The sequence below is a fragment of the Pan paniscus genome, chromosome X (assembly GCF_029289425.2).
Source record: "Pan paniscus chromosome X, NHGRI_mPanPan1-v2.0_pri, whole genome shotgun sequence".
Lineage (NCBI taxonomy): Eukaryota > Metazoa > Chordata > Mammalia > Primates > Hominidae > Pan > Pan paniscus.
The window spans coordinates 10,502,257-10,523,628 of NC_073272.2; the positions used below are offsets into that span (position 1 = coordinate 10,502,257).

A 21,372-nucleotide genomic window follows, 5' to 3' on the forward strand; every position below is an offset into this window, starting at 1 on the left:
TGTCTCTGCAGGAAACATTCTCAAAAATGGAACAGCTGGGAGAGCTGGGTCCCATATCTGATCATTAATACATTTTATTACTGGTGGATATTACCAAATATTTCTCCTCGGGGATTGTACCAATTTGTACGTGTACCAGAAGTGTGCAGGAGTTATTTGCAATACTTTAATAACCCAGTGCATTTCCGTCCTACCTCATCAGATGCCATCCTCTGGGAGATGATTTAAGAGGGATGCCTTCCATGACAATACCTCCTGGGCTGCACTAGGAGACAGACACGTGCCCCTAGGGGTCCCGCAAATGCATGTCTCATAACACTTCTCACACTGCATTATGATTGCCAGGGTTCTTCATTTTCTCAAGCTCCTGAATACCAGTTCTGTCTTATTTGTCTTCTTTCACCTGTACTTCCTACCATGCCAGACCCACAGGAAGCTATTGGAGTGTTTGTAACATGAATCTTTAAAAATGGGCTGAGGTCTCTATGGATTACATATACTTCCTAAATCAATTTCCAAATACAAAAAAAAAATTCAAGCAAGAAATAAAAAGCACATATTTTATTTTTATTTGTTTGTTTATTTATTTATTTTTTGTGAGCAACAAGGCTGTTTATTTCACCTGGGTGCAGGCGGGCTGAGTCCGAAAAGACAGTCAGTGAAGGGAGATAGGGGTGGGGCCGTTTTATAGGATTTGGGTAGGAAGGAAAATTACAGTCAAAGGGGGTTGTTATCTGGCAGGCAGGGGCGGGGGTCACAAGGTGCTCAGTGGGGGAGCTTTTGAGCCAGGATGAGCCAGGAGAAGGAATTTCATAAAGTAATGTCATCAGTTAAGGCAGGAACAGGCCATTTTCACTTCTTTTGTGGTGGAATGTCATCAGTTAAGGCAGGAACCGGCCATCTGGATGTGTACCTGCAGGTCACAGGGGATATGATGGCTTAACTTGGGCTCAGCGAAAAAGCACATATTTTAAAAAAGCATTACAGTGTGGAGATTCCTTGAAGAACTAAAAGTAGAACTAGCATTTTTTTTTTTTGGTTACTTTTGCATTTTGTTTTGTTTTTAAACATGATACGCCGTTGTCCAGGGAAGGCAGAGAACAGTGAAATTATTCCAGCCACAGAGAAAGGGAATGCCAGGGTGCAAGCCTCTCTTGCCAAAAGCCTTGGAGAATCTAGAAGAAATTTTTGGTCGTGGAGAGGCAGGAACGTGGATCTTGGGGCTGGACAGCCTTGGCCCAGGTTCAGGTCCTTGCTCTGCCATGTACTTTCCCGGACCTCTCAGTGGGGTCCCTGGGCCAGCAGCATCGCATGCCCTGGGAGTTTGTTAGAGCAGAGCCCACTGAGTCAGATGTGCATTTTCAACTAGACCGCCAGGCGATTCTTAGCATGTTAAGGTTTGAAGAACATTGACCTGGGATTCTGGGCAATCCAAATCACTCCAGTGTGCCTTAGGGTCCTTATCTGTCGCGTGGTGATAATGCCTACTTGAAAAGGTCGTTGTGATAATTCAATGAGGTAAGGTAGTCCAGCGCTGAGCATAGTGCCTGGTCCATAGGAGGTGTTCCATATTTATCTCCAGCCCGTGGACCTTCTTTCGGGAAGTTTAAATTTCTTTTCCACTCTCAAAAATGGCCTCTTGGTTTTGAACTTGAAGCTGTTGTAGTGCTGCAGTCGGACAGTAGAGGGCAATCTCGGTATTGCCATCGCGGAGAGCGCGACACCAGGCTGTGTGGGTCCGGACTGAGAGTGCGCCGGTGCTGCCGGCCAGCACCTGGGTACCCACCCAGCTCGCTTACTTAGCAGCACCCCTTCCGGGGTCGAGAGTCCTGGGCCTGAGCCTGCAGCCTCGGCCATCTGGTCCCTCACTTGATCTCCCACTGCTAGTTATAAACAAATCTTGTGCAAACCTCCCGGGCTCATCCGCAGTCCCGCGGAGCGGCTAGACGTTGATGAAGGATCCCTGGTCGCCTTTGGCCGTCTCGGGCTCCAGGCAGCGCCCCTTCCTCTGTGTGACGTGAGGTTCTGGTGGAATTTGGCATAGCAGCGCAACCCGCCAGGAAGTCTTGGTGATGGTCGCACGGTTCCCCTTCTGCTGATGATGTTTCGTTACTGTCACTGGAGAGTTTACCCTGGTTTTTCTTTCTTCTTTGCAGAGGGCCCGCCATCAGGTTTTAAGTCTTCATAATCGGTCCAGTCGAACAAGGCCACGTCCAGTGTGGGTATCACCTCCCCGTCAGGCCTGCGCTGTGCCTGGGGCCGCAGGGGGGCGATGAGCAGGATCAGGGACTCTTCTGTGGCAGGTGCTGCCTCAAAGGTGGTGAGGAAGAGCATGGTGGGGGCCAGACCGGCGGAAGAATCCTCCATGGTCGCATCCAGCGCCTTGGCTTCGGAGAGCTCCGCCTTCATCAGGGAGCTGGGACCTCCGACCAAGGCTCGGCCTCGGTGCAGCCTCAGCCTGTCCCTGCGTCTCTTGTACTCCCTGCTGCGTTTCCTGGCCCTCTACCACCCTGGACACCGATTCTCCTTCTTGGGGTAGGGCAACTCGAGCCCCAGGAGCAGGTCCTTGACCCGCAGCAGGCCTGCAGGACTCTGCTCAGGCAGCGGCCCCTCAGGCCCTGGCAGCCTGTAAGCCTGCCTGGTGGCGGTGAGCACAGCCCTATCCTGGGCCTCCCTGGGCAGGCCTGAGCCCCACTCCTTCTTGCCCGGGCCCCGCTGGCGGTGGTGGCTGGCCTGAGGCGACCACAGCGCTGGGCCTGGGAGGTCGATGTGATTCTCGGGTAGATTCTGAGCAGGGGTCCCAGGTGCAAGGGCGTTTGCCAGGCTCAGCTCCAGGGGCAGCAGGAGGACTAGGACTAGGGTCGGCAGGGAGGAGGCGGAGGGGCGCCGGGCCGAGCACCCGCGGGAGCCTAGCGCAGCAGAGGGTGAGCCGCAGAAAGGGGACTGCGGGGTGGAGAGGTGCGCGGGCGGCGGAAGAATGTCAGAACTACCATTTGATCCAGCAATCCCACTACTGGGTATCTACCCAGAGGAAAAGAAAGGAAAAGAAGTCATTATACGAAAAAGATACTTACACAAGCATGTTTGCAGCAGCACAATTCGCAATTGCAAAAACAGGGAACCAACCCAAATGCCCATCAATCAACGAGTGGATAAACTGATATATATATATTTCTTATATATATATATTTCTTATATATATGTTTCTTTTACATGTTTCTTATATATATATCAGTTTCTTATATATATATATGATAAAAAAAACTATGCAGTCATAAAAAGGAATGAATTAATGGCATTCCTAGTGACCTGGATGAGACTGGAGACTATTATTCTAAGTGAAGTAACTCAGGAATTGAAAACCAAATATCGTTATGTTCTTACTCCTAAGTGGGAGCTAAGCTATGAGGATGCCAAGGCATAAGAATGATGCAATGGACTTTGGGGACTCAGGGGGGAAGGGTGAGAAGGGGGTGAGGGATAAAAGACTGCAAATTGGTTCAGTGTATACTGCTCAGGTGATGGGTGCACCAGAATCTCACAAATCACCACTAAAGAACTTACTCATGTGACCAAACACCACCTGCTCCTCAATAACCCATGGAAATAAAATTAAAATAAATAAAAAGAAATTTAAAAAAATAAAAAAGCATTACGAAGTCAAATTCAGAAAAAGAGATACAAACATGGTTTAAAATGACCCAAAAATAACAACTTTCAAATTCTGAACACAGATAGGGATGGGGCTATTTGTTTGTTTTAGTGCCTATAGAAATTGTATTATAACCAGGCTTTTATAGTCATTTGTTGAAAAAAAAAGTACAACATAAAGTGAATACACTAATCAAGGAAGCTGTATATATGCTATAAATATATACATTTTCCATATATGTCCATAGGGGAATGTCCATCATTCTGGAGAAGTTGCATGGAGCTGTTTAGTACATTTTAACTAATTTTCCTAAAAAAAAAAAAAAAAAAAAGAGAATTTCTCCTAAATTCAGACACTGCTTCATTGGTTAATTCATTTTTTAATCCATCCATTTACTCAATATCTCAGCAAATATTTATGGTGGCTTTTTTTTTTTTTTTTGTCCTTTTAGTAAAGGACTATGCTAGGCCAGGCACAGTGGCTCATTGCTTGTAATCGTAGCACTTTGGGAGGCCGAGGTGGGAGAATCACTTGAGCCAGGAGTTGGAAACCAGCCTAGGCTCTGTCTCTACTAAGAATAACAGCTAAATTTAAAAAATATATTTTAAAAAAGGACTATGCTAGTTCTTTAAGGTATCCAAAGCTTATCTGACAAAAATCCCAGGCTCTGTAAATTTATAGAAGAGTGGGAAATAATTTTATCAGTAAATTATATCATTGTACTTAAAATGTTTCGATTTGGCTTCGATTTTAAGAAATGCAAGGAAATATAAAATGGTTTATATTAATTATATATTGCATATATTCATATGCAAATATTTAAATATGTATTAAAATGTATATGTGGTATATTATTCAACCTTGTTTGTGAATTTAGGAAAAAAGAGATTTGTACATTTTAAAACTTCTTTGTATGAAAAAAAATTCTGGAAACTGTAAGTGCGAGCTATCTACATTAGTGTTTCTGTGTTTGCCAAAACAGTATTACAGCCCAAAGCGGAATGGTTGAGGACAGATAACTTGACCAAATGGCCCTGGCTAAAAAAGGCGAGGAGATTGCATCAAACTCACTCCAAAAGCGAATCAAAGAATAACTTGAAACTGCTGTCACTCACTTAGATTTTGCTTCCTGGTCCTTAGTGGTAGCTGATGAGGTTTAGAAATAAGCACATGTATCTGTCTATACTGAAGGGAAGAAGATAAATCTACTATGGCGCCAGTTCCAAACACTGCATGAGCAGTCAAGAGAAACAATTTACCAGATCATGCTTAATGGCAAATCAGAAATGACAGGTATGAAATGACATGTATGAAAACATCGGGCTGCAACTTGAAAATACTGGAAAATGAGTCATCTATGTTTACAGAACCAATCAGATCTTGGACTGATAACACTTTGTAAGTTGCAATTGCTGGATATCATGTATCTATGTGATCAGGACCATCTGTAATGATGAATGGCTCATGTTCACACAGCTTCAAATGCCTGATTTCTGAAATGATCAACTATTTATTAGGTGTAAGGTAAGGGCAATGATGCATATGATCTTCTCTTGTGCTTAGAGATGTTAAAATTCACTTACGGAACTACGAAGATTATGACATGCAATAAAACTTCTAAACTATGTAGTAACATCCAAGGCAGGATTTTGTGGATTATGTGTTAGTGATGATATTTAAAGAGAATATTAACATTTTGTTAAGCAAATATATTAATATATTATGTGATAATTTTCATTTTAATTACAATAAATTAATTTTATCGTAAGCATCTTCTTTTCTATTTACACATAAAACTCCTACAAATTCACATAATAAAAAATGATGTTTTTAATCTGTACTCAAGAATAGAGAGTCATATGTTTTATATAAAGAGAGTCTATTTCAACATGGCAAAACCCCTTCTCTACTAAAAATACAAAAATTACCCGGGCATGGCGATGCGTGCCTGTGGTCCTAGCTCCTTGGGAGTCTGAGATGGGAGGATGACTTGAGGCCAGGAGACAGAGGTTGCAGTGATCTATGATTACACCACTGCCCTCCAGCCTGGATGATAGAGCAAGACCCTGTCTCAAAATAAAATAAAATAAATAAAATAAAATAAAATAAATACAATAAAATAAATAAAATAAAATAAATAAAATAAAATAAAATAAAATACAAAGTGTATAGGTCAGCTGGATACAGTGGCTCATGCCTGCAATCCCAGCACTTTGGGAAGCTGAGGCAGGAGGATCACTTGAGGCTAGGAGCTCAAGACCAGCCTGGGCAACACACTGAGACCACGTCTCTACAAAACACACATAAAAAAATTAGCCAGCATGGTGGTACATGCCTGTATTCCCAGGTACTCGGGAGGCCTGAAGTGAGAGGATCCCTTGAGCCATCGCATACAATTTGCAGCCAGGTGGAAGATAGTACAGACCTCAAAGCCTCCATTAACTCAACGAACCCCTTCCCCAGCACACGGACACATACACAGAGACTTACACTCATGGCACTTGCTTATGGGAGCCAGCGTTTCTCCTTGGGGGTAGCAAGGATGAGCTTTTTATTGTCACTGTGGCTTTTCAGTTTATGCAAGTCAACACCTTTGAACAAGGGCTGAGACCAGGATGGAATCCACGCTATCTCCCTCTTTATAATGGTGCCATTTAAAAAATGATTTTGTACAGATGAGATCTTGCTATGCTGGCCAGGGTGGTCTCAAACTCCTGGCCTCAAGTGATTCTCCCATCCCTGCCTCCCAAAGCGCTGGGATTATAGGCATGAGCTACTGTGCCCACCTAAAACAATGCCATTTTTAAGATGAGGTGCATTTAAAGAAAGGGTGTATTTGGTAGGCAAAATAAGTACCCTCCAAAGATGTCCAGGAACTCATCCCTAGAACCTGTGAACATGTGAGACGACAAGGCAAGGGAGGAAATGAGTTGGAAGGTGCTATTGACAGGTACCAATCAGCTGACCTGAAGCATGGATATTATCTTGGGTTATCTCTGGGGGAGTCCAGTGGAATCCCAAGGGTCTTTCTAAGTGTAAAAGAGGCAGGAGAAAGGAACCAGAAAGACAGCCACATGAGAAGGATCCGACCCCAAAAATGCTGGCTTTTAAGATGGAGAAAGAGGCCATGAGACAAGGAATGGTGGGAGCTTTCAGAGTCTGAAAAACACAAGAAAACAGCTCCTCCCCTACAACCCCCAGAAGGGACACTGCCCCACTGTCATCTTGAATGTTAACCCAAAGGCACTCAGTCCAGACTTTACATGAAACTATAGAACTGCAGGGCAATAAGTGTATGTTTTTACTTTTAATTCCAAACATTTCACTAACTTATTTTAATTGACGAACTTAAATGGTATATACTGTCTACACCAGGTTGCTTTGAAATATGTATACATCGTGAAATAGCTACACCGAGCTAGTTGAAATTTGCATTACTTCATCTAAGTATAATTTTCTTTGTGGTGAGAACTCTTAAAATCTACCCTCTTAGCAATCCTTTAAAATATAATACTATCATTATCTGTTGTCACCATGTTTTACAATAGAGCTCTTGAACTTCTCCTGTCTAACTGAAATCTTGTACCCTTTGGCCAACACCTTCCCAGCCTTCCACCTCCCCCAGCTCCTGGTAACCATCATTCTATTCTCTGTTTCTGTGAGTTCAACTGCTTTAGATTCCATATAGAAGTGAGATAATGCAGCCAGGCTCAGTGGCTCATGCCTGTAATCCCAACAATTTGGGAGGCTGAGGTGGAAGTATCACTTGAAGCCAGGAATTTGAGATCGGCCTGGGCAACACGGGGAGACTTCATTTCTAAAAAGAATATATATTTTAGCTGGGCATGCTGTGCACACCTGTGTTATCAGACACTCTGAAGGCTGAGGTGGGAGGATCGCTTGAGCCCAAAAGGTCAAGGTTGCAGTGAGCAATGATCACACCACTGCACTCTGGCTGGGCCAGAGCGAGACAATATCTCTAAAGAAAAAAAAAATGTGACTTCAAGTACACAGTTACTCACTTTATAGTAAGGGGTGACATAAATATCAACTGTTCCACCACTAAGTACATTTTGGCCTCTTTCTCATCCTTCCACTATAGAAGAAATAGTCAGGTAGCCCAGTATGTACCACAGAACTTGCACATGGACCTCCGCAGTGCTTCTTTTGCCTCTGTAACTACTGAAAGAGATCTCAAATAAGGATCTTCTTAGAAACTAGAAGTAGTACTTAGGAGTACTTATTAGTACCAACACGCGCTTTGGGTAAAAGGAAAATCCTTTAAGAAAATGCAAACTTTAGGAATGAAATGCTCCCCACAGGGACTCACTTATTCCTGTATAAGTGATTATAGGCAGAAAAACACTATCTGAATGAACTTGCTTTTTTTCTTAAACTTGGAAAACCTAGAAAAAATAAGAGTGGTATATAGGGGCCAATTAAAATAAAAAGCACAAGGAAAAATGAGAGGAAGTCGCTCCTCTCCCTCCAATGGGAGTATTATGTTTTGAACAATTCATGAATGGAATTTCAGAAACTCAGCAAAAGAATACATTTAACTGACTTACTCCAAATATATTCTGAATTTCATATTTACTAAATAAGGTGTTTCCAAATGAACATTTTTTTACATGCTGTTACATGTAAAATTCCTTTTACATGTAAAAACGTGTACATCTTTTTAACATGTTTTTACATGCAAAAATATATTTTTAAACATGTTGTTACATGTTGTTATATGTTGTTACATGTGAAAACATTAACATTAAAAAAAGGAAAGGTAGGTGAATTCATCATTCAAGTTTTTAGATGCAGGTATACTTAAACTTCCACATAATCCGTGAATATTAAACTGGAAAAACAAAGCACTCTACATAATTTACCTTGCCACAGATGTGAAATAATTGTAAGCGTACATAAATGTTAACAAAATGCTTTCATTCAATTCTAAGGGGAGGTATCATTGAATGATGGACCAAAACAAACTAAATAGCATTTTGATGTCTGTGGAAATGACATACCCACAAACCAGTGGCTCAGCACTGATATTAATATATCTTGCTCGGTTGCCTTAATCATTTACAGCAGTATAAATTTTTTTAAGAACACAGACAGTAAGGTGCTTTTAATAATTTTGATGTGGCCATAGAGTATATCTATTTTTTGAAGTCCTACTTTCATTGGAATTGCCTCTTTATCCTAATGAGTAAATACAAAAGAATGCATAGATAGGATAGCTTTTGTCATTGTCTTCTTGTTTTCTGAGACAGAGTCTTGCTCTTGTCACCCAGGCTGGAGTGCAGTGGCACAATCTTGGCTCACTGCAACCTCCGACTCCCGGGTTCAAGTGATCCTCCTGCCTCAGCCCCCTGAGTAGCTGGGACTACAGGTGCATGCCACCATGCCTGGCTAATTTTTGTATTTTTAGTAGAGATGGGGTTTCACCATATTGGCCAGGCTGGTCTCAAACTCCTGACCTCAAGTGATCCACTCCCCTCGGCCTCCCAAAGTGCTGGGATTACAGGCGTGAGCCACCACACCCAGCAGATTTTGTCTTCTTTTATTAGAGAAAAATGTACTTTTCTATGCCTGTGCTTTCTACATTTTTGGAACTGATACAAATCCACAGAGGCCAAATCGAAATCTAAATTATCTTTAATGTTAAAATTTAATTGACCGTGTACATAACTGTGCAATCCCTGCTTTCTCACAGAAGTGTCTAGGATTCATTCAACCGATCATAGAAACGAGGTCTGGCATTTAACAGACAAATGACAGAGGAGCTATATGAATTTATACAACAATTATCAAAACACTGTCATGTAGTTTACTGTAGCTCAAGTTGTGCTTGTATCATATAACATAGGTTCAAGTTCTTTCTTCAGTCATCAGAATAACAGAGGTTGAAGAGACAATGAAGTGCCAACTCTTCCAAAAGCTGTTTCAAAAAAAAATTTCAGTAACTGTGATACACATTTCTACAAATAAAATATTCCAGTGCTTACATCAATCCTGAGTTTTTAAACTTAAATATGCACTACTTACAGTTCTGACACGATTCTTTTTAAAAACACGGCTAGTTATCAAGTTCACTTTCTTCACTGGAAGAAATGATGCAATAATTGTCTTTAGTGTCCTTGGCAGCCTAAAAGAAAAAGTCTAGTTCACTGACAAACCACCACTTTACATCTCACGTTTTAAACAGGGTTAATCAGTTGTCAAAAGGAAACAGCTTTTAATATTCAAAGGATGCTGGTTATTTATTTCAATTTGAAAAAAACTGTAACCAATACATGGAGCTCCAAATACCCACTTAAATTTTTTAATGCCAGATTTCAGTGAAATATTATTTTAGCAGGTCCAATTGTCATGTACTTTGCTTGAATAAAATGGGTTGATGAGCATCTTAAGGTCAAGATGGATCACAGACAGAAAAAGTCAGGCAGGCTTACCATGAAATATATTTTTTCAGCAGGTAGTGACCCATGTATTATCAGCAATAGTCTACGGAAAGTGGTTTCCATTGAAGGGATAAAATGGTTGGTGATATGACCTCATCAAGTTAGAGATAAATGTAACTATGTTTGAAATATATACTATTCCCTCAACAAATAGTTCAACAGTTCCTACTCCTGAAAATGGTGTATGTTAATGCTAAGGAAGATGTAAAAAATGTAAGCACAATCTCTTCCATAATCCTGTGACATGAGCAAATGCACAAATAAAAAAAATTAATACAAAAATTGTATAACTGCTATGGAAGGGCAACTCACTCAGACATGTAGCCAAAAATGGAGACGGATGTTGACTTAGTTGGCAAAAGGTTTAACTTGGTCTTAGTCAAAAAAAAATTTTTTAAAGCATTGTGAGGGAAGAGCATGAGAAAAGCATAAGAGTAACAGTGAATTCCTTCAGGGAAAGCTGTCAACCTGGATAGGCAGGAGCAAAGACAGAGGGCGGCAAGCCTAAGAGGGGGTCATGTAAAGGGGAGAGTCTCTGAATATCTAAGAACTGAGACAGGGCATCACTGACAGGCTGGGAAGAGGGAAGGGCTAGGAAGCATTTTAGGAAGGGGAGGGTTTTAGGAAGATAATATTGCCAATCAATGAAGGATGGCTCAGAAGAGAAGAGAGAACTCAGAAAAGAGTTTAATAGTACAAGCAAGGAAGAATGAGGTCTTGAACTAGGGCAGCTGCGGTGGGAATTTTTAAAAAAGAAATTTAAGGGCCATTACAGAGGTAAAACTTGCCTCATGATAACTGCATGGGAAGGATAAGGGACTTAGAAGAGTCCAAGATGATAGCAAAGTTCCTACCCTAAGTGGTAACATGTAACATTAACATTGACAGGAAAACTTCTAGTCTCATGTTCATACCAATTAATAAATGGTTTCTGGGGAACATTATAGCAACATTTTCTCTACTTGTGACTTCTATTTAAATAACTGTTTTGTGTATAGATCATTCTCAAGTTGCTTGAAAATTTTATTTTCAAACTCTTTTCTCAGTTTATTTAACACATCTCAGTTAGTGTAGAGGAGTGACATATGAACATGTCTTTTCACAAGGTTATTAAAAAGAATACCTTACCTCCCAGAAGGGAATTCCATTGTTACCTAAATAATGTACATCTACATGAAGAAGAGGTCATTGATGACAATTTGCTAATGTGCTGTACGACAGCAGATAATTCACAATTCACAACGTGTTAATAATCTGCTGGCTTTCGCATTCTGTTATACATCTGAACCATCTCTTATGACTACAAATTGTCATGTAAAACCATTACTAGTCGCTGATAATTTTGAAAGTGAATATGCCATAAAACACTCCTGTATTACAGCAGGAAATAAAAGAGACACTCAGTAGTTACACTTGCCTACTTCCTATTTAACTAAAACTCTTGAAACAACACAAGTAAAAAAGACATCCAGAAAGGATTTATGGTCTTCCTGCCTTCCACCATAGATTTGTCATTGATGTCCTGAAAACTGAAAATAAAATCTTCATTAAAACCCATTTATGCCTAGTGTTCCATTATTGGAACGCTAAGCTTGTGGGAATCATGTATCTCCTACCGCTCAAGAACATCGCCAAGGTCTGTTTCTTCACACACAAAAAATGTGCAGCCTCCGGCATAAATGTGTCAATGCGTTAACAATATACACAAGATGTATATTTCCAGGTAAAATTTCCAATTTACCTTTTCCTGTTCTAAATAACTCCCACAAAACTATTCACGAATCCTAAAAATACATTTACCAGTTATGTTAAATTTGGAACAATACATTCAAAGTGAAAATGGTAAGTAATTTAAAATGCATAACCAAAATGTCTTTCCATACATTCAGAAACAAACAGACTTTCTTCTGTTATGCACATGTTGTATTTTATAATGTATTATGTTACCAAATAGAACAGACCTGTAGTAATTGCTCAAGTAGCGGCTTCATCTCTCTCAGCCTCCAGCTCCTAACACCTGTAGGTTGTTGCCATCTCTTCTGTTTTTCTTGAAATGCTTTCTAGAAGCACAAAAAAATAGTGATGAAAATTGGGTAATTTTTAATACTTACAAAACATAATTCTGCATCAGCTTTATAGGAATACTCTTTAAATCTATACTTCTTAACACTTTCTTTTAAACAAGGTTTATGACCAATTTTAAACAACTGTGTTCACCACCCATATGCTAAAATGATATAATAACCTTTTTCATCAGTGATTGAGTAAGTAATTTTCTTTCTTCTACATACATAATCAACACATATGTCTTAATTCTTGATTTTGAATGTAGAGTATTTGACGACCCTTCCTATAATTTGTTGACCACAGATGGGTAAGATATATACAGAAATTAACTAAGAAACATTCTTTCTTACTAAGATTTTAAACAGGTAATAAATCTTGGTCATTTCAGTATGCACACGGATGAACCTTCCAATAATGATTGCCTTTCTGCACCTTGACCTAATCTCCAACAACAGTGTTCTCCTCTCCTCTATGTGGCACTCACTTATACAGTCATCCCCTAGATTTTATCATTCCCAATGACTGCAACATCTACATAATATTAATAATAGCAATGATAAAGAGCAATCATGGGTCAGATCACATCCTGAAAAATTTAAATAAACCCATTACACAGGAACCTTTCAATCCTCCAAATAACTCTGACATAGGTTCTCTTACCATGTCTCCTTTTGCAGATAAGGAAATTTCGGCACAGAGATAAATAATTTGCCTATGGTTCCCGAGCTAGCAATCGTCAAGCTGGAGTTGAATTACAAGCAGTGGGGCTGCAGTGTCCCAGCCCTTGACCACTGCACTCAGCTGTTTCTCCATCTTCCCAACATACAGTCACTACCTTCCTGCCACTGTAGGTCACTCACTTCAGTACTACAGCTCAGGAGTCTGTTGAGACCCAACACCCACTGAATGGAACACTTTTCACTGCCCATTGCCCACCCCCATGTGCTCAGGTAACTCAGTCCCAGCTGAAATTCCACAGCCAGTCATCATATCCCCATCCCTGCATCTATGCCCTGCCCAACTCTCCTTCTATCAACGTGCGCAGCTACACCCCAACCCAGGAAATTCCAACCCTACAGCTGCTTTTGCACAAATATGCCAACCGGGCTCACTTTAACTTCTTTATCGCTATGATGCTGACCTCAGTTGGACCCCTAATGCTGCGTGGCAATTATATTCCCCTAGTACATGAGTCCACTTATGGGCCCCCCTCTCTGGGCTCATGCTCTCTTCCTTCTTTGCTGGATTTCTGCATGAACTATTACTACCTGAGACATTGATACAATAGGTTAATCATAAAGCTAAGCCTGATACCAACAATTTGTTCTTCTTCCTCTTCCTCTTCTTCTTCTTCTTCCTCTTCCTCTTCTTCTTCTGTTTCTTCTCCTTCTCCTCCTCCTCCTTCTTCCTCTTCCTCTTCTTCTTCTGTTTCTTCTCCTTCTCCTCCTCCTTCTTCTTCCTCTTCCTCTTCTTCTTCTGTTTCTTCTCCTTCTCCTCCTCCTCCTTCTTCTCCTTCTTCTCCTCCTCCTTCTTCTTCTCCTTCTTCTTCCTCCTCTTCTTTCTCCTCCTCCTCCTCCTTCTCTTCCTCCTCTTCGTCTTCTACTACTATTACTTCTGCTGCTGCTGCTGCTGCTGCTGCTGCTGCGGCTTCTGCTGCTGCGGCGGCTTCTGCTGCTGCTGCTGCGGCTTCTGCTTCTTCTGCTTCATCATCTTTCTGCTTCTCTGCGATGTATTCTTTAAGGACATTCAGCAACTTCCGAGTATGTCTATAATCACGTTTCTGCCTGTAACACATAATAAGTAATACGGTCATATGTCATAGAGAGATGAAAAATTAATCCTATTCAAACCAAAACTGACTTCACATAATTTATACTATAAAGTAGCAAGGGAGTAATAGCAGCTGAAATCTTCTTTTTGGGAAAAGGTGAAATGAGTTACTGTCATTCTGAAAGGATCCCTTCCTAACTGACTACTAGAGCAGCTATCTTACATTCTTTATGTGCTGGAAACAAAGGAGAGTTTACTGCACTATAAATTTCCCAGAAACAATAATTTTCTCTAACAGCAGTTTACTTTTCATTTCCTCAAACTAAATAACATATGGGTTCTCATAAGTAGGTTCAAGAATATCATAGCCATTCATCCTGTAAGATTTCCCAAAAGAAATACTTCACTTAACTCTTTCTCCACTTTGGCACAACAATGATTTTCTAAAAGGAATAGTGAAAACAATTTAACTAAAATAGATAACCTATTTACAACATAAGGTTGTCCCTTTCCACATAACTTAATATTGTTAAGGATCTACAGACTAAACGTTGAAGACATTTATCTTATATGCAGCTGCCATATTTCTAGAAATGGATAAAAATTAATTTTACAGGAAGACTATTTTTATCTGGAAGGCAAAAAGAGGTCATCTTCATTGGCTTTCTAGATAATATACCTCAATTCTGTTAAACTGAGGTTATAAAACAAAAGAAACTTACCTGCTTAGGGAACAATCAAGTAAAATATGTTGCTCCCTAGAGACGCCAATATGTACAGGACAGTTTTTGAAATTATTTGCACCAACAAATACAAAGAAATGATATAAATATCATTATGCAAAAAAGCCAACAATCATACCTTTTTAGTTGTTTTTTTTTCAAAGCACATTCAATTGTGTTCTTGGTTTCCCTGTAAGCTGCTTTATCTATTTTTATCATTTCTCTTATTGCAGCAAGGCCCTTTTTAATGTCAGCTAGATAGTAAATGAAAATGCATTATAAGTTAATGTTGAAAAGTAGTTTCTTCGCATATATTGAAATCAATGTGAGATATGATGGTTCAGCAATATCGGAAGGACATTTACATTGTAAAATACAAAGATCATTTCAAAAAGCAAGATTTACTCACTTGTTTTCTGTAAAACCTTTTACGTATTAATATTAGTACTCTAATTCCAATTGGTATAACTGCAAATCACTTAATTTATGGATGATGAAAAAAAGCAAGTAATTTTCGATTTTTTAAATGTGCAGAAAGCGTTACAAACACAGACTCTAATTTCTACATTTATAAAACGTCCTGTAATTCAAAGGACATGTTTCCATGAAATACTGTCACAATTCATTATGTAAAACATACAGAAAAGTATCTTATTTAATAAGACCATCAAAAGGGTAGAAATAACTTAGTACACAATAAGAAGAGCATTTTTTAAGCAATCTAGTGATTGATGCTATTAACTGTATTTTAATAAAAGAAGCATCGTCCATGGGTATAAAAATTTAGGCTTAAGTAAAGAAATACATTCAAAAACACTTTTGAAATATTTTCTTGGAGGTTTTTATATGACATTTTTATCCACAGTGCTGTGTTTCAGAAAACTGTCCTACTGCAAGGAATGCTTTCCTAAACATGGTTTCACATCAGAGATCTACCATCAATTGCTAAAAATAGTTTTCAGCAATCATAAAAGATCTGCACCATAATACAAATATTTTTTACATTCTCCATCTATAATGCTCAGTTAGGTAGCTCACAAAACCAGCACTTACTCACCAAGCAGAGCAAAGCTTTCCAAATATACTGCTTGTATGAATTATCGCTAGAGAAGAGCTGAAAACTGAATTGTGCGTTTTAAAAATAAGAGTATTGTCTCCGCCATCTCTACAGAAATTTTCTCAATTTTTTTTTGAAAATATGGTCCTATAACAGTCAGTGCAACTAACAGTTCACATGGCAATACAAAATTTATGAGTTTTTGGATCCAATTACATGTTTCTCACTGGGTAGAAAACTTGTCTTTCCTTTTCTAGTACACAGTTTATCACTGGAATAATAATAGAATATCATCATTTTAGATAATTCAATTTTCTCTTGTACTTTAAAGAAAACAAAATCAGAAAGCTGTGACAATAGAATAGCTAAATTAGGAACATAAAAACTCATATTAAAAACTCTTGAGTACATACGGACAGGAAGAGAGGAACAAAAGACACCTGGGCCTACCTGAGGGCGGAGGGTAGGAGGAGGGTGAGGATGAAAACCACCCATCAGGTGCTATGCTTATAACCTGGGTGATAAATAATCTGTATACCAAACCCCCGTGACACGCAATTATCTATATCACAAACCTGCATATGTACCCTCAAACCTAAAATAAAAGATAAAAAAACCTGATATATATACTTAATCTGTGTACACTAAAAGGAACCAATAGAGCTGTTTCTCCTCCAGTGTCCTCTAATATCCCCCAAATAATTAAATTTCCATGTGTATGAAAGAAAAGCCATCCCTCTCACTTCACCATTGTTAGAAGCATTCTCACATTCCACATCAACAATCAAAAAGGTAAGTATGAAAATTTATTAAACGCATTACATTAAATACATATGTTACATGCTATATATGAGAAGAAGGCATGTTAAGACAGTCTTGTCGTCCACTAATTCATATAACCTACTATAACAGTTGCATGGTTGAAAATAATTTTCAAAGACTACGAATAGCTCCTAAAACATACCTGCAATATATTCTAGCTTCATGGTATGAATCCTGTAAAAAAAAGTTACATCAAAATTTTATCATAATGCTACATAAAATGCCATGTTTGTTGGGAAGATACGTCTTATGTGAAATGTTCCGCATAGAATAGAACAGTGATGACATGAACCAAAGCTGACTTTTCCTAAAAGACCCCATCCGACAGGCAAAAGTGACTTAAACACTTTACCCCATGTGTTCATCTGTTTCAGCAAAAGGTTCTCTTTCCCCATGCTCATCAGTTACATCTCCCTCCCTTGTTTCTGTAAAAGGGTTTCTTTCCTCACATTCGTCACTGACTGGACCCTTTCCTGCATTAAAATGTAAAAGACAAACCATTTTTAGAGGAAGACGCTGTTGTGGACATCTTTTGTAGAGAAACGTATTATTTGTGGACTTTTTTGGCTCTCTACCAATTAAAGCTTTAAAGCAGAGCTATGCATGGAATCACTGGGCTCCGGACCGTTTTACCGAGGCATTTTTGGAAGCCCTTCCGGTTCAAGTCCTAGTAAACAACGCTCACAGGTCAGACCCCTTGGATGTTAGCACCACACCCATGGAGAAGAGCTGCTCTGCGAGCATCTGTAACCCTGCTATGAAGGGGAGCCTCCCACGGGAAGCCTCCCACGGGAAGCCTAAGGCCCTCGATCCTGCTTTGAAAACCTGGGGCCTCTTGGCACATGCACAATGGACTCCAAAGCCACGAAGGGGCCAGGGGTCTCGGGCTGCCCATGTGCCTCCCGCGCAGAGAGCAGACAGACCGTCTCCTTGGGCGTGCAACTTCTTTCGTGGCCCCTTGGGCTGTGTTTACCTGTGTGCTTCTTCGCCGGGGCGGCCCTAACTTGAGCCTCCAACTGAGCTTTGGCAGCCTTCCTGCTGCGCTTCCTGCCCACGGGCTCCATGGTTGGCTGTCCTGGGAAGTTAGAGGCGACCCCTGAACCTGGTTGAGTGCAAAGTCAAACTAAGTAAGCTAAGGAAACAGGATATGTGAAAGAAGAGCCAACGGGATCTCGGATTCAAGAAAGGGTGGGGCTGGCCCACCCCGTGTATCCTGTGGGAGCAGGAGGGGATGGAGAAGATGCCAGTGTCCCCTCCTATCCTTCCTGGCCCGTCCAGCCCGTCCCTGGGGCTGGCTGCAGAACTCACAGCTGCCTCGCACACCTGAATGGCCCCTGCAGGATCCTTGCGGTGTCCCTGGGACAGAGCTCAGCCCTGCCCCTGTGTGCCCCAGAGACCTGCGTGGCCCGGAGGACCACGGGTGCCACAGGACCTCCCCAGCCATCTCTGGGGGAATGTCAGGGGCTGCACTGCCACTTGCCTGCCTGGATGCCCAGGTGACCCCTCGTGACCCCAAGTGTCCTGTCCTGACGGGCGGCCGGGCTGGAGGGACCCACTCGAACTGTCCCCCACAACACCCCTGCTTGTCGCCTCCCCACACACTCCGCCCCTCCTCCTCCCCTTCCCCCATCCCCTCACCCCACAAACCCCACGAACCCCACACCCCTCCCCTCCCCTGCCCCCATTCCTGGCCCCACACCTGGCCCCTGCCTGTCTGCCACTCCCCCGACCCTCCCCCCTCTGCCACCACCCCTCTCTTGCTCCCTGCCCCATCCCTCCCCACTGCACACATGCACAAGCCCCCGGGACACTTCTGGGCCCTGGGGATCACTCAGGTGTCTCCAGCTCCCTCCCTGCCCTGGCCCATCCCAGCCCACCCTCAGGGCCTCGCCCTGACCCAGGCCCCAGGCAACGATGCCAGGGCCATTTCCTACTTTGAAAACCTGGGGCCTCTTAGCACGTGCATGGTGGACTCCAAAGCCACAAAGGGGCCAGGGGTCTCGGGCTGCCCGTGTGCCTCCCGCGCAGAGAGCAGACAGACCATCTCCTTGGGCGTGCAACTTCTTTCGTGGCCCTTTGGGCTGTGTTTACCTGTGTGCTTCTTCGCCGGGGCGGCCCTAACTTGAGCCTCCAACTGAGCTTTGGCAGCCTTCCTGCTGCGCTTCCTGCCCACGGGCTCCATGGTTGGCTGTCCTGGGAAGTTAGAGGCGATCCCTGAACCTGGTTGAGTGCAAAGTCAAACTAAGTAAGCTAAGGAAACAGGATATGTGAAAGGAGAGCCAACGGGATCTCGGATTCAAGAAAGGGTGGGGCTGGCCCACCCCTGTATCCTGTGGGAGCAGGAGGGGACGGAGAAGATGCCAGTGTCCCCTCCTATCCTTCCTGGCCCGTCCAGCCCGTCCCTGGGGCTGGCTGCAGAACTCACAGCTGCCTCGCACACCTGAATGGCCCCTGCAGGATCCTTGCGGTGTCCCTGGCACAGAGCTCAGCCCTGCCCCTGTGTGCCCCAGAAACCTGCGTGGCCCGGGGGACCACGGGTGTCACAGGACCTCCCCAGCCATCTCTGGGGGAATGTCAGGGGCTGCACTGCCACTTGCCTGCCTGGATGCCCAGGTGACCCCTCGTGACCCCAAGTGTCCTGTCCTGACGGGCGGCCGGGCTGGAGGGACCCACTCGAACTGTCCCCCACAACACCCCTGCTTGTCGCCTCCCCACACACTCCGCCCCTCCTACTCCCCTTCCCCCATCCCCTCACCCCACGAATCCCACACCCCTCCCCTCCCCTGCCCCCATCCCTGGCCCCACACCCGGCCCCTGCCTGTCTGCCACTCCCCCGACCCTCCCCCCTTTGCCACCACCCCTCCCTTGCTCCCCTCTCCACCCCCTGCATTCCCCCAAGCCCCCCTCCCCTGCCCCACCCCTCCCCACTGCACACATGCACAAGTCCCGGGGACACTCCCGGGCCCTGGGGATCACTCAGGTGTCTCCAGCTCCCTCCCTGCCCTGGCCCATCCCAGCCCACCCTCAGGGCCTCGCCCTGACCCAGGCCCCAGGCAACGATGCCAGGGCCATTTCCTGCTTTGAAAACCTGGGGCCTCTTAGCACGTGCATGGTGGACTCCAAAGCCAAGAAGGGGCCAGGGGTCTCGGGCTGCCCGTGTGCAGGTCAGCCGGCCGCTCAGCGCTTCACACCCTGGTTGCGAGAGGGCAGCATGCTCGACTTCCTGCCTCCCTACCGCGAGCGCTTCACCTGCGCTTCACACCCTGGTTGCGAGAGGGCAGCATGCTCGCCTTCCTGCCTCCCCACCGCGAGCGCTTCACCTGAGGGACCCCTGATGCCGCTTCCTCACAGAACCTGCAGGCACTGGCACCACGACGCTCTCTTAGAAAAATGGGTCCTCAGTTCTCGCGAGAGCAGCTGCCCTGGCTATCCACGCTCCTCTCTGATTGGTCAGCTCAGTGCCCATGCGCATGCGGGTGAAGGACCTTGGGGGTCACGACCCCTGCTGACACGCCTTCCCCCTTTCCGTAAGGGACCACCCATGTTTGCTGTGGACTGGGGTGGGTGGTGGTTCTTTGAGGCCTCTGTCCCCAGAACTTTTCAGCACCTCCTCCTGGGGAGGGATGCAAGGACTCGGGATGGAGGCCAAGTGGACGGGGCCTAGGACCTCGCCCCCGAGCTCGTTCCAGCCACCCCTGCCCCTTTGGCTAGAATGGCCTTCGCCTTGCAGGTGGAGCCCAGGCTCCCTCCCATGCCCTGTGTGTTTCCACCATGTCCAGCTGCACCCTTTTTATCAATGGATTGTGCTTTTATGTTTTTTGCTTGCTTGTTTGTTTGTTTTGGAGACGGAGTCTCTCTCTGTCGCCCAGGCTGGAGTGCAGTGGCACGATCTTGGCTCACTGCAACCTCCACCTCTCGGGTTCAAGCGATTCTCCCACCTCAGCCTCCCAAGGAGCTGGGATTACAGGTGCGTGCCACCATTCTCGGCTAATTTTTGTATTTTTAGTAGAGACGGAGTTTCGTCATGTTGGCCAGGCTGGTCTCGAAGTCCTGACATCAAAGTGATCCACCTGCCTCAGCCTCCCAAAGTGCTGGGATTACAGGCATGAGCCACTGAGCCCATACCCAAAGTCGTGTTTTTAAAGGCATCAACTGTATGATGTATAGTTGTTTCCAAGAAATGATGACTAAAAGGTACTGATTGAGAAACTTTTGTCATTTCTTTCTTCAAAAAAAGTCAACTAGTTTCCTGCTAGTTCTTGCCACTTAAGTTAGCCATAGAAATCCCAGGAGTGACCATCAGGTTGTCAAAGGCCTTTCTTCTTGTTGCTGTAAGGTTGACCTGCTGATAGTAACAGATACACCCCACTCTCGGTTATTTCAGGATCAAGTAGATCCATTGGCCATGGAGTGATGGTCTTTTCAAGTCAGGCTATTTTGAGAGGTAATAAAATATTCGTGTACTTTAATTTATTTCTCTTTTGTACTTGCTTGTTTTAAAATACAGTTCTGCACATAAATATTTTTGACAAGATGAACAATATAGATCTATTTTGTCACATTACAAAACAAACAAATTATTAAGATAAGTCAACAATGACTGTAAGTAGAACATTCTATTTCGTTATTAATGTTCATTAGATTTCCAAAACATTTTTCTGTATAACATATTCAGATATTTTGAATTCAGCAATGCAGTCAGATGTTTCATGTAAGTGGCTGGGTGCAGTGGCTCATGCCTGTAATCTCAGCACCTTGGGAGGCTGAGACGGGCAGATCACTGGAGGCCAGGAGTTCGAGACCACCCTGGCCAACATGGTG

General features: G+C 43.2%; 1 protein-coding gene and 1 pseudogene across 1 annotated transcript; both read right to left on the minus strand.

Moving 5' to 3' along the window:
• Positions 1 to 6,533, minus strand: LOC117978237 (draxin-like; annotated as a pseudogene).
• Positions 6,534 to 9,291: 2,758 nt separating this feature from the next.
• Positions 9,292 to 19,935, minus strand: FAM9A (family with sequence similarity 9 member A). Its single transcript, XM_055106277.1, has 10 exons — positions 19,872 to 19,935; positions 18,643 to 18,771; positions 17,525 to 17,653; positions 16,904 to 17,024; positions 16,694 to 16,725; positions 14,812 to 14,926; positions 13,499 to 13,964; positions 12,075 to 12,173; positions 9,698 to 9,797; positions 9,292 to 9,590 (listed from the first exon to the last, which is right to left on the minus strand). Exons 2-9 carry the CDS (start codon positions 18,731 to 18,733, stop codon positions 9,729 to 9,731), a joined length of 1,122 nt encoding a protein of 373 aa, XP_054962252.1. The 5' UTR covers positions 18,734 to 18,771; positions 19,872 to 19,935; the 3' UTR covers positions 9,292 to 9,590; positions 9,698 to 9,728.
• Positions 19,936 to 21,372: the final 1,437 nt, after the last annotated feature.